Source organism: Lycorma delicatula, chromosome 1 (genome assembly GCF_047948215.1).
Source record: "Lycorma delicatula isolate Av1 chromosome 1, ASM4794821v1, whole genome shotgun sequence".
In the NCBI taxonomy this organism is placed as follows: Eukaryota; Metazoa; Arthropoda; class Insecta; order Hemiptera; family Fulgoridae; genus Lycorma; species Lycorma delicatula.
Window position 1 is genome coordinate 270,682,474 of NC_134455.1, and position 13,283 is coordinate 270,695,756.

The following is a 13,283-nucleotide window of genomic DNA, read 5'->3' on the forward strand; positions in this document are numbered from 1 at the left end:
TCCCCTAAAATATTTTGTATGTTAGCCCCAAACTTAAATTTCTGATGGAATGCCACGTATCAAGACTTAAGTCCACAAAATATTTACATAATAAACGTTAGGAAACATTTTACAAAATATAAAAATTATTTGTACATAAGAATAAAGTTGTAAATAATTGACAATATACTACTCATTTTAGAGTTAAATAAATCAATTTTATAACCGCTAACAATATTGTACATTATTGTAATTTGATTATACGTCGTATAATTTATTCTATAAAAATTAATAGCAAATGTTCTATTTTGTCAAGGTATTTTCTAGCCAGAACCCTAAAATCTTAACTATTCAGTAGACGCTTACAATCAATAACATTATTACATAATTTAAAAATAAATTTTAAATCATTTGAAGAATGCATAGATTCAATGACAGAATACCAAGAATAGAAGAAATGTTTTGATAGTTGTCAATAAAAGGATCTGGCAAATTCATTTGTGTGGGTATTATTCTACAAACTTTAAGTTGAACAGTGTATATTTATTAATTTTTTTGTTTCAATTGGGTAAATACATGTGTATTTAATATAAATAAATAAATGTTCAAAGGATCAAGTACGCAACTAATAACTTGATACTTTTCAATATTCATTAAATCACTTCACTATATTCTATTCACATTTGTATTCTGAAAACATTATTTTTTTTTAATGAATATAATTCTACAGTACTTTTTTCTTATAAATGTTTGTTTCTGAGGACTTTTAAGACTCATATCAAGTCAATGGAGTTTTGAAAACTGCAAATTACATGGTTTACTAGAATAAAATATTTAAGAGAATATATGGCAATTGTTATACATTTAATTTCTGAGATAGTGATTTACTATTCTAGTAAACCATTAAAGTTTGCATATTCCATTAAACTGATATGTAATACTACTTCTTTACAGCTGATAATTTTTTTGATATACATGGAAATTATTAACCTGTATAATGTAAAAGAGAGAATCTTAAATAAAACATTTTTAAGGAATTAGTTTTAAATACATGCTGATTAAAATTTTATATCGTTTAATTTTTTTTAATAAAGAAATTTTTTTAAAAATAAATCCTGAATGAGTATAACACGAAAAAATTGTTTCACAAGATGAGGGGAATAATAATCTCATTTAATAACTTTAAAAAAGAGTGCTCCATCAAGAATAAAATGTTAAGATTTTTTCTATTCCATTTTTTAAACTTAGATAATTTTCATAACACCTCACGAATCTATCCATACTGTCACAGCATTTCTTGGTTTTACTACAATCAGATACCTGGATATGGGCACTGCTTCAACAAATTAAATAGGAAAAAGGTTCTTTGTAAAAATTAGCATATAGGTAATAGAAATAATAACTTTCTACAAGAAATAGTGCTTATTTATAAATTTATATCTTCCTGTAGATATTTTTATGTATAAAGTGATTAAACTTCTAAATATAGCATGAAGCCCATTTTTAAAACTGTTTTGCTGTCACAAACCTTTCAAAATGGAATGGAAGGAGTTGTTGGTGTCACCAGCCATTTATTTAAAAAATTATTTTATTATATAAGCTGTCATTGTACAGCAAAAGCTGAGCAGCTATTTGGCTCTCTACAGATATTTAAATTCAGCAAATATTTCATACTTGGTACCAATTTTTATATTTGAAAAAGAAAAAACTATATATGTGTAAGGGATTTACAGTAACTGTGTACGCAAATATTAGAATGAGTGGATAATTTTTTCTACCATTTATGACTTCTGACATTAAATAAAAACAAAACGCAGTTACTAATATAACTGCAATATAATTATAGAAAAATATTGCTGTTCCTTTTTTTTCTTTTTTCTTTGGGGGCGAAAACATTTTCACGTTATTGCCAGGAAAACAAACATTTTTAAAATTAAAAATCAAAGATATAAAATATAACAAAAATTAAAAACAAAATAAAAACATAAAACTAAAATATACAACTACTACTAATATATAAACAAAATTATACAGAAAATATAACTAAAATATATTACAGCTAACTAAAAAATTACTTATAACTACTACCACAGACAAAATCTTAAAAACAACTGATATTTAAAATATATATATATAAAGCTAAAATAAAATTAAAATAAATTTAACATTCGAAGGAGTGTAAAGGGATCCTTCTCAGATAACAAAAAGAGTAAATATTTAATATAATACTTATAACAATTATAATAACATTAAATGCTACGTAAAATACTAACATGTTGAAGAAATAAAAACACCCTGTCTAAAACTTCTTTATGTTCTTGGGCAACTTAAATTAAAAGGCTGCACAACAAATACAATCTACAAAGATGTGGCACACAGTCAAGTAACAGTTGCATCATATGCACATTGGTGCATTTACTGCTGACATCAGATACCCATGAGCAACTGTGGTATGGCCAAACCGCAATCGACAAAGGACCACTTCCTCTCAACAAAGATTTCTGCTTGAGAAGACCCATGGCAACACAGTGCCTTTAATGTGCCAGAGTCTATTTTCAACTGTAGCAGTCTAGTCACCTTGCCACTTTGCTCAAAGAGCATGGAGCATTGTTTTACACAATTAATAAAATTGCATATAGTAATACAACTGGTGAAGGATGGTCGAATACATGCATAAAACAGAAGAATCTGCACATTGATTGCCCCTAATTCCCACGTGGCTAGGGATCCAGCAGAAACTTAATTGTGTGTTGTGATGGTTCAACTCGGCGAATGCATTACAGATTTCAGTGACAATAGGATTCTAGAGTACAAATCTTCTACAGCTTGGAGTCCACTACATGAGTCGTTACATATAAGGATATTATTACATAACATTAATGGGATTATTATTGTATAACATACGAGTATGTTACATAATCTAAGCGGGACCTGGTTAGATTATGGTCATGTCGCCTACTCTTCAGAGCGTCACACCAAGCTGAAGATGTTAGATACTGTACATCATGCTTCTCTTCGTCTTGCTACAGATGCTTTTAGATCAAACTCTGTTACTAGCATACTTGTTGAGTGTAGTGAATCATCACTTTGGAATAGACGTGACCAACTTCTAGCATTTTAATTTGCCCATCTTATAGGGTAACCAAATCACCCAGCTTTTAACACAGTCCTTGTGAATCCTAATTTACAAAGGTATGAAGACCTTTTTTTCTTTCTTTTTTCTTGTTTAGCCTCCGGTAACTACCGTTTAGATAATTCTTCAGAGGATGAATGAGGATGATATGTATGAGTGTAAATGAAGTGTAGTCTTGTACATTCTCAGTTCGACCATTCCTGAGATGTGTGGTTAATTGAAACCCAACCACCAAAGAACACCGGTATCCACAATCTAGTATTCAAATCCGTGTAAAAATAACTGGCTTTACTAGAACTTGAACGCTGTAACTCTCGACTTCCAAATCAGCTGATTTGGAAAGACGTGTTAACCACTAGACCAACCCGGTGGGTTAAAGGTATGAAGACCACCCATGTTATACTGCACCTATGGGTGTTCGTACCTGGTGTTTACTACATGTTTTAAATCTTAACATAACACACCTTCTATTTTTTCAACATATCCCTGTTCACATCTTCCATGGAGAATCAACCTTATAAATTTTATTTTTTACCTTACCACACGCGCGTGCACGCACACACACACGCATATATATATGTTGCGATATATATTTTTATGAATAGGCTTTCAGCATAGAATAAGCTTGTTATAACTTATAAAAAATAACTTATTATTATTCAATTTTGTCATTTAAACGAAATAGAAATCATTTCATATGGTTTTATCATCACAACTACCTCATAAATACTTTTAATAGGTACTTTCAAATAATTTTTTTATGACATTCTTCTTCTGCACACTGAACTACTGAGCAACTCATCTCAAAAGATTATTAAACAGACACAATATATTGCACATAGATGTAATACAACTGGAAAACACATGTTGAAGGTGCACATTTACAGATGATTGTATGATTTTTACATCGCAGAGTTATGAGTTCATAATAAAATTACTTTTTATCTGGTGAATTCTTTCCTTTTCCAATCTGATATTTTATATATTTTGTTAAAACATTACAACTTAAGTAGTCTATTCACTGAAAGATGTAACTATTAAATTTTAATTTACTGAGAATATACAGTTCTTACTATAAACATTTAACGTAATGAACTTAATGATGAAATCAACGCATTAAATCAGAATCAGACTTCTATGCTGCTGTTGTGATTATTATCTATCCAATAAAAATAAGATAACACAGAAATTCTTGGCGACTACCTTAAATTTCATAATATCACACACCGGAAGAAAAAGTAATTATAAACAGAACAGAATAGATGTATGAAATTGTAATGTATGTTGGTCTGTTCTCAATAAACAGAACCAAAAACATAATGTTATTCAAAATAGTAACTGCTTCATTCCTGAAGTAAAGAAACAGTGCAAAAAAAACCTAAATTGTGCTGAAACAAAACTATTTTAAATTCGCACAAATAAAAATAAATAGTCAATAACAATTAAAATAATAGTATATATAAACCTAATTACATGTACTCTAACTTAACTACATCTATCACCAGTGAAGAAACATGGGATTACCAATATGACCCTGAAATAAAACATGAACATTTATAATCGAAGACTGCTAATTCTTCATTATGAAAAAGTTCTGACATTTTTAAGGGGTTTGTTTTGAAGGATCAAAACAATTTACTGTTAACTTTTGAGACACTTTTCACAAACAGTTTACATAAACTGAGCATATAGTCGGCATAATTACTATTAAAATTTAATAATCAAGCTTACAGAAAAATGACCCAAACTTTTTATTATCTACTTGTGGTGGACCTTCAACAGGTAAATTCTGTTAATATACAAGTGAAATATTATAGCTAATAAAACCACAACTGAATCAGAATACTCTACTGACCAGATCTTTTTTTTTTTTTGTCTTCAGTCATTTGACTGGTTTGATGCAGCTCTCCAAGATTCCCTATCTAGTGCTAGTCGTTTCATTTCAGTATACCCTCTACATCCTACATCCCCAACAATTTGTTTTACATACTCCAAACGTGGCCTGCCTACACAATTTTTTCCTTCTACCTGTCCTTCTAATATTAAAGCGACTATTCCAGGATGCCTTAGTATGTGGCCTATAAGTCTGTCTCTTCTTTTAACTATATTTTTCCAAATGCTTCTTTCTTCATCTATTTGCCGCAATACCTCTTCATTTGTCACTTTATCCACCCATCTGATTTTTAACATTCTCCTATAGCACCACATTTCAAAAGCTTCTAATCTTTTCTTCTCAGATACACCGATTGTCCAAGTTTCACTTCCATATAAAGCGACACTCCAAACATACACTTTCAAAAATCTTTTCCTGACATTTAAATTAATTTTTGATGAAAACAAATTATATTTCTTACTGAAGGCTAGTTTAGCTTGTGCTATTCGGCATTTTATATCGCTCCTGCTTCGTCCATCTTTAGTAATTTTACTTCCCAAATAACAAAATTCTTTTACCTCCATAATCTTTTCTCCTCCTATTTTCACATTCAGCGGTCCATCTTTGTTATTTCTACTACATTTCATTACTTTTGTTTTCTTCTTGTTTATTTTCATGAGATAGTTTTTGCGTAGGACTTCATCTATGCCGTTCATTGTTTCTTCTAAATCCTTTTTACTCTCGGCTAGAATTACTATATCATCAGCAAATCGTAGCATCTTTATCTTTTCACCTTGTACTGTTACTCCGAATCTAAATTGTTCTTTAACATCATTAACTGCTAGTTCCATGTAAAGATTAAAAAGTAACGGCGATAGGGAACATCCTTGTCGGACTCCCTTTCTTATTAGGGCTTCTTTCTTATGTTCTTCAATTGTTATTGTTGCTGTTTGGTTCCTGTACATGTTAGCAATTGTTCTTCTATCTCTGTATTTGAACCCTAATTTTTTTTAAATGCTGAACATTTTATTCCAGTCTACGTTATCGAAAGCCTTTTCTAGGTCTATAAACGCCAAGTATGTTGGTTTGTTTTTCTTTAATCTTCCTTCTACTATTAATCTGAGGCCTAAAATTGCTTCCCTTGTCCCTATACTTTTCCTGAAACCAAATTGGTCTTCTCCTAACACTTCTTCCACTCTCCTCTCAATTCTTCTGTATAAAATTCTAGTTAAGATTTTTGATGCATGACTAGTTAAACTAATTGTTCTGTATTCTTCACATTTATCTGCCCCTGCTTTCTTTGGTATCATAACTATAACACTTTTTTTGAAGTCTGATGGAAATTCCCCATTTTCATAAATATTACACACCAGTTTGTATAATCTATCAATCGCTTCCTCACCTGCACTGCACAGTAATTCTACAGGTATTCCGTCTATTCCAGGAGCCTTTCTGCCATTTAAATCTTTTAATGCTCTCTTAAATTCAGATCTCAGTATTGTTTCTCCCATTTCATCCTCCTCAACTTCCTCTTCTTCCTCTATAACACCATTTTCTAATTCATTTCCTCCGTATAACTCTTCAATATATTCCACCCATCTATCGACTTTACCTTTCGTATTATATATTGGTGTACCATCTTTGTTTAACACATTATTAGATTTTAATTTATGTACCCCAAAATTTTCCTTAACTTTCCTGTATGCTCCATCTATTTTACCAATGTTCATTTCTCTTTCCACTTCTGAACACTTTTCTTTAATCCACTCTTCTTTCACCAGTTTGCACATCCTGTTTATAGCATTTCTTAATTTCCGATAGTTCCTTTTACTTTCTTCATCACTAGCATTCTTATATTTTCTACGTTCATCCATCAGCTGCAATATATCGTCTGAAACCCAAGGTTTTCTACCGGTTCTCTTTATTCCGCCTAAGTTTGCTTCTGCTGATTTAAGAATTTCCTTTTTAACATTCTCCCATTCTTCTTCTACATTTTCTACCTTATCTTTTTTACTCAGACCTCTGCGATGTCCTCCTCAAAAATCTTCTTTACCTCCTCTTCCTCAAGCTTCTCTAAATTCCACCGATTCATCTGACACCTTTTCTTCAGGTTTTTAAACCCCAATCTACATTTCATTATCACCAAATTATGATCGCTATCAATGTCTGCTCCAGGGTAAGTTTTGCAGTCAACGAGTTGATTTCTAAATCTTTGCTTAACCATGATATAAATCTATCTGATACCTTCCAGTATCGCCTGGCTTTTTCCAAGTGTATATTCTTCTATTATGATTTTTAAATTGGGTGTTGGCAATTACTAAATTATACTTTGTGCAAAATTCTATAAGTCGGTCCCCTCTTTCATTCCTTTTGCCCAGCCCGTATTCACCCACTATATTTCCTTCCTTGCCTTTTCCAACGCTTGCATTCCAATCTCCAACTATTATTAAATTTTCATCTCCTTTTACGTGTTTAATTGCTTCATCAATCTCTTCGTATACACACTCTACCTCATCATCATGGGCGCTTGTAGGCATATAGACGTTAACAATCGTTGTCGGTTTAGGTTTTGATTTTATCCTTATTACAATGATTCTATCGCTATGCGTTTTGAAATACTCCACTCTCCTCCCTATCTTCTTGTTCATCACGAAACCTACTCCTGCCTGCCCATTATTTGACGCTGAGTTAATTACTCTAAAATCACCTGACCAAAAGTCGCCTTCCTCTTCCCACCGAACCTCACTAATTCCTACTATATCTACATTTGTCCTACCCATTTCCCTTTTTAAATTTTCTAGCCTACCAACCTTTTTCAAGCTTCTAACATTCCACGCTCCGACTCGTAGAATGTTATTTTTTAATTTTCTGGTGACCCCTTCCTTAGTAGTCCCCACCCGGAGATCCGAACGGGGGACTATTTTACCTCCGGAATATTTTACCAAGGAAGGCGCCTCCATTATTGCTATGTGAAAATGCAGAGAGCCACATTTTCTTGGGAAAAAAAAGCAGCTGTAGTTTTCCATTGCTTTCAGCTGCGCAGTACTCAGAGGACTGAGTGATGTTGATACGGCCGTTTAAGTCGTCCTGACTCACACCCCTAACAACTACTGAAAGAGCTGCTGCCCTCTTTCAGGAATCATTCCTTAGTCTGGCTCTCAACAGATACCTCTCCGATATGGTTGCACCTTCGGTCCAGCTACTCTGTATCCCTGAGCACTCAAGCCCCCTCACCAACGGCAAGGTCTCATGATTCATAGAGGAGGTGACCAGATCTACACTTTAAAAATTTCTTTGTTCCCAATTCAAATAAAATGTTAAATGGAATGTAATCTGATGACAAAAATAAAAGACTGTTCCACAAAATCACATCTAAAACTGCTTTGAGGGTGGACTGAGGTATTAATTGATAGCTTCCTAAGCGGATTATAAGAACTTTACTTATAAATTAAGTATGAATGTTACTGCCGTGGGTTCCTAAAAACCACTTTCCTATCTCATTAAAAACACCAAGTAATTTAGCCACCCTTGGAATTAGGTCTTAACAGAAGTTACAAAAGAAGTAACGCTACATTCCACTTCATCTATGCAGATAGGAATTATTTTACCTTAAAAAAAAAAAATAAAGTGGTAATGTGCATTACTATTAAAAATATAAAAAACATAAAATAAAAAATAACCTTCAACTGTATATCCTTTACAAACCCTGTTGTTTGTGTCAACAGGAAGATTTCTGAGTTCTTCTAACGCCTTTGAAGCAGCGTCATGTCGTGCTGCTTGGGCAGTTATCCCTTCACCCAAGAATTCTTTTTCTCCTACTTTTACACTCACCCGGTACAGTGCTGCACCTTTACTTCCATAATTTCTCTAAAACAATGATAACAAAATTAAAAAACTAAGTACAAGATCATCACTTAAAAAGGAAAAAAATACTCTTAGCAAAATATTCAATTGCTAAATATAGATTACACTACAGTGTGAACTGAAAAATTATTCACTGGTATGTACATCTTCCTCAATAATTTATATGATAAAAATGAAAATGCATTATAATCTCTGCATCCTAAAGTATATCATACGTTCTTAGTCAGACTATTGTTAATATGGATAGAAGAGAATCCCATTTTGTAACATTTTGAAAATGCCAACATATAATGCGACATCTAGAAAACAGAAACGAGTTGACAAAATGTTTTTTTTATTTTCAACATGTATCAAACTGTGAGATGAGTGGTGTGATAATTTTTTCTTCAAGAGCAAGACAGTACCACCATGATTCATCATTGATGACTATCTTATATTAGGATTAGTTTAATGGAAAAATTGTAATAAAAATTTACAGCAGAGGATGTAACTATAAAAAGCAACAGTAACAGCTTGTCATTTGAATAAAACTTTTTACTGCAAAATTTATCAAAATAAACCAGTGAATACTGATTCAGGCCCACCTGCAGCATTTTTAATACAGACTTAAGCAATCTTTTGAATACATAAAACGACCAACACTTTCAAAATACACTACTCAAGTTACTGTACATTGATTCAAGCATATGAGATGCTTAAAAATGGATTTAAGAGGCCTCAACCAAATTTAGATATAAAAATCACATCTCATCTCCACAGAACAGTGCCAGGTTGACAGCAGTCATAAAATTTAATTTGACCAACCTATATACTCAAGTTAGTCTTTTGCATTATGTTTATCTCAACCAATTCACATTATTCACTAGCCAATTTAGCTTTGTTCAAAAATACTTTACCTAAATGTGTCCAATGAACAAAACTGTACACCAAATAAACAAGTTTATTATGTATCTCCATTAGTTATTTTTCCCATTACAGAAGTTCAATCCAGAATTCAATGAAACCACTTCTGTTTTTGCAATATTTAATGAAATATCTTGAGTTTCAATATGCTTTAAACATTTCACTAAATTTTTTAATTATAATTATTTAATTAAATTAACATGAAATTAATTAATAACTTATAATTATATTTTTTAATTAGAAATACAATCTGCTAAAAATGCCACTTCACTGGCATTTAATAACATTATCATATCCACATGATTAATGTAATACCAAAAAAATCCTCTGCCAAAAGTATGAAAGTACGAATCAAATCCCAGGTAAACAATTTACAACCTGGGCTCATGCAGTTTCCTTATTATCTCTTTTGTGATATTTTCGTTAGTAGAAACATTTGTTTCATCCAAGATTGGGGTGCCTTTGTTGTAAGAGTTTGCTGTGTACTGATGCTGTGTTGTTACTAACTAACTAATACTATCTAATCTCTCCAGTTGTTCATGTTATGAAAAATGAGAATATTTACACAATGAGACTTAGACCATAATGTGTAGATACATAATCAATAAAATTTCACCTTTTTGAAAGTCAGCTCACCCCTTAGGTGAAAAACAATAGTTTGTAAGCTTCTATACTACACTAAATTAAAATTTTTTACAAAAATAAAAATTTTTAATTGAATGTTTAAAAAAAATGAATTTACTAATGTTGGGATTTGCAAAACAATGTACTAAGACTATGCTGCTTTATAAGTTTATATCCTAAGATTGCTCTCCTGAGTTTTACATAAAACCAGTTACAGTAACTCAACACATCAAAAAATGTTACTAACAGCAATGAATAATTATACATTATTTACACATTATGAAATAAACTATTTATACATAAAAAAATAAAAAATAACAAACACATAAAAAGAACATATAAAACAAACTCTTTTGCTTAATGGATATTTGACTTACAAATCCATTATTAATCTACTTGAAACTCGTAGAACCCTTATTACTTATCTACTTGAACTTTGATATTTGCATATCAGAATTTCACAAATCATCTTATTAATACTTATACGGAATTGGCCAATGCGAAATTAATTCTAGTTATAATGTTGAATATAATTTATCATTATAAACAAGTATCATTTTTAATAATTCTTTATTAAATAGTCAACAGATTAGTAATATTGTAATGGATCCATTGAAGTATTTTTGCGGAGAGGCCTTTAATAATAGTTTCTCATACCTGTATCCAGAATAAAACATAAATTCCAAACCTACTGAACAGTTTTCCGAACACTCCACTCAAGTTCACACCAAGGAATCTGAACATAAACTGTGTCTTATCGATGGTCTTCCAGCCTAACCCCACCACCATTCCTGAACATTAATCAGTCATGAATGCGTGTACGCACACTAACGTAACACTTTCTGTGGGAAGAGTTTGTTCCTATTGCAAGCATGATGTCATACGATGATAAATTTTATTTTTAGCATGAATCTGCGATAAGAATTCAATCATCAAAAAATAGTTTATGCTTATCTAATTATGCCATGATTATCCATAATCAGTCTTCTCTGAATAAATCCATTTAACCTCACATTTTAAAATCGTCCGTCGACAAAGTAACCAACTTAATTAAGCCCTATGAGCCCATTTTGGTCAAAATTTATAATGGTTACAAGTTCTTTATCCAGGTATACAACCTGTTCAAACACTGTTTATAGTTTAAAAACCTGCACAACACTTATTTATAGTTTAATAATGACATTAATTAACAAAAAAAAAGTTAAGAAAAAAAGTTAAAGTTTCTCATGTCAGACGACAAAATCAGTTTTACTGAATCTGCCATAAATATTTTACTTAGCAAATTTTATTAGTATATTTTTCAATCTGCAGGAACAGCTTTATAGAATTCAAAATTTAATTTATTCGATTAATATCAGGTCCTTCCTTCTTTTTGTATTTTTTTAAAAAGCTCCTACATCATTTAACTTGATATCTGTTCTTAATTCAGGGGTGAAATACACAAAGATATTTTGTACATTCTCTAACAGTAAAAATTTGCTTTGAAATAATGAGTCATTTAAGCTGAATTTGTTATTAAATTTTTATTTATTACTTTCCTTGAAGTTTGATAAAAATAGGTTTTTTAATCACTTTATTTTTATATTGCCTTTTTAAGACTTGTAAAAGCATTAAATTCCTCTACTGGAAAGTTGAAAAATTGTCGAGATGCTCAAAAGAGTATGTTAAATTAGGATGACATTAAGAGTGTCTATAATAGCCAGAATCAAATTATCTGGCCTTCTAATATTATCCGTACTTAAAGTTAATCTACTGAAGTTGGCTATACAGTAAGTACAAAATGCAACATTATTTTAATCCTTCCATTTAGAGGTAATTTTTACACTTTTATTTTCTTTATAATTGTATTGTATGAAGTTGGCCTCTAACATAAAACAAACAATAAATGAGTTATAAAAGCAATAAGTTATTAAAAAAATTGTTCTTATGATACAGGCTTAGATTTCCTGATTTAATATTCATAAACCCACCAAAAACTAATGAGAAACTGTACACAATATTATCATATTAACTTAATAGTGTTTATATCACTACAATTTCTATTTTAGAAGATAGCTTAAAATAAACTATATCTACAATGAATTTTAAAAAATTAGCCTTTATTTTTACAAATAAACAACTAAACTCTACAATTTATGATGCAAATCCTTGCTGATCAAAACAGTTATATTCCTGCTTCTTCTCCTATAATTTTAGGCTCATTTAGGACATACTTTTTCACATAAACAGGTAAATGGAATTTTTGTACTACACATCTTTCTCTGAAGCACATCTAAATTAGCTTCTTCGATAAACCATGCATGTTCAAAAAAAAATGGGCCAAATTCTGATCCCATTTATAAACCAGTTTCCCATAATTTCAAGCGTCCACCCCCTACAGAACTAGTCAAAACACCAATTTCATTATAAGATCTTGTACTTCCTTCACCTTAGGAGGTTCCAGCTCATGCACATATTACCTAATTTCTTCTGCTTATTTTACCACTTCAGATTGTAGTTCTTAAAAGAGTATTATAATCTGAAAGAGTCTTGTTGAATTGTAGTACTTAAGAGTAGCCCCAAAATCTCTAATTCCTTTCTGCTTCCTACCTGCATGGTGCTTTGATTCTGTAACAATCTAATGTCCTCTTCAGTTTCAATTAAACCAACCTGGCACTAATTTTTCAACCCCTCTAATGAATTTGGTTTACCACCAATTATTAATTTGTCAAATCTCAATGTCACGTGATGTCTATTCAATTTAGCCTGTTCAAAATATTTTTTTTAATTTCCTTCAAATATTTCTTTCAGAAAGGTCCTCAAGGACACAATAAGATTTTGATCTTCTAATAGAATTCAAATATCAATTTATTTTATAATTGGCAAACTTGACTATATTGTCAGACGTATAAATGTTAATTATGGGTT

The 13,283-nt window shown here is 31.0% G+C and overlaps 1 protein-coding gene across 10 annotated transcripts in view; it reads right to left on the reverse strand.

Annotated features, from left to right (window-relative positions):
- Positions 1–13,283, reverse strand: part of stau (double-stranded RNA-binding protein Staufen) — a 193,947-nt gene that overhangs the window by 72,319 nt on the left and 108,345 nt on the right. For all 10 annotated transcript variants that reach the window (XM_075377453.1, XM_075377462.1, XM_075377503.1 and 7 more), the window contains one exon: positions 8,666–8,852. In XM_075377453.1, coding sequence (XP_075233568.1) covers positions 8,666–8,852 — 187 coding nt within the window. The remainder of the gene's footprint in view (positions 1–8,665; positions 8,853–13,283) is intronic.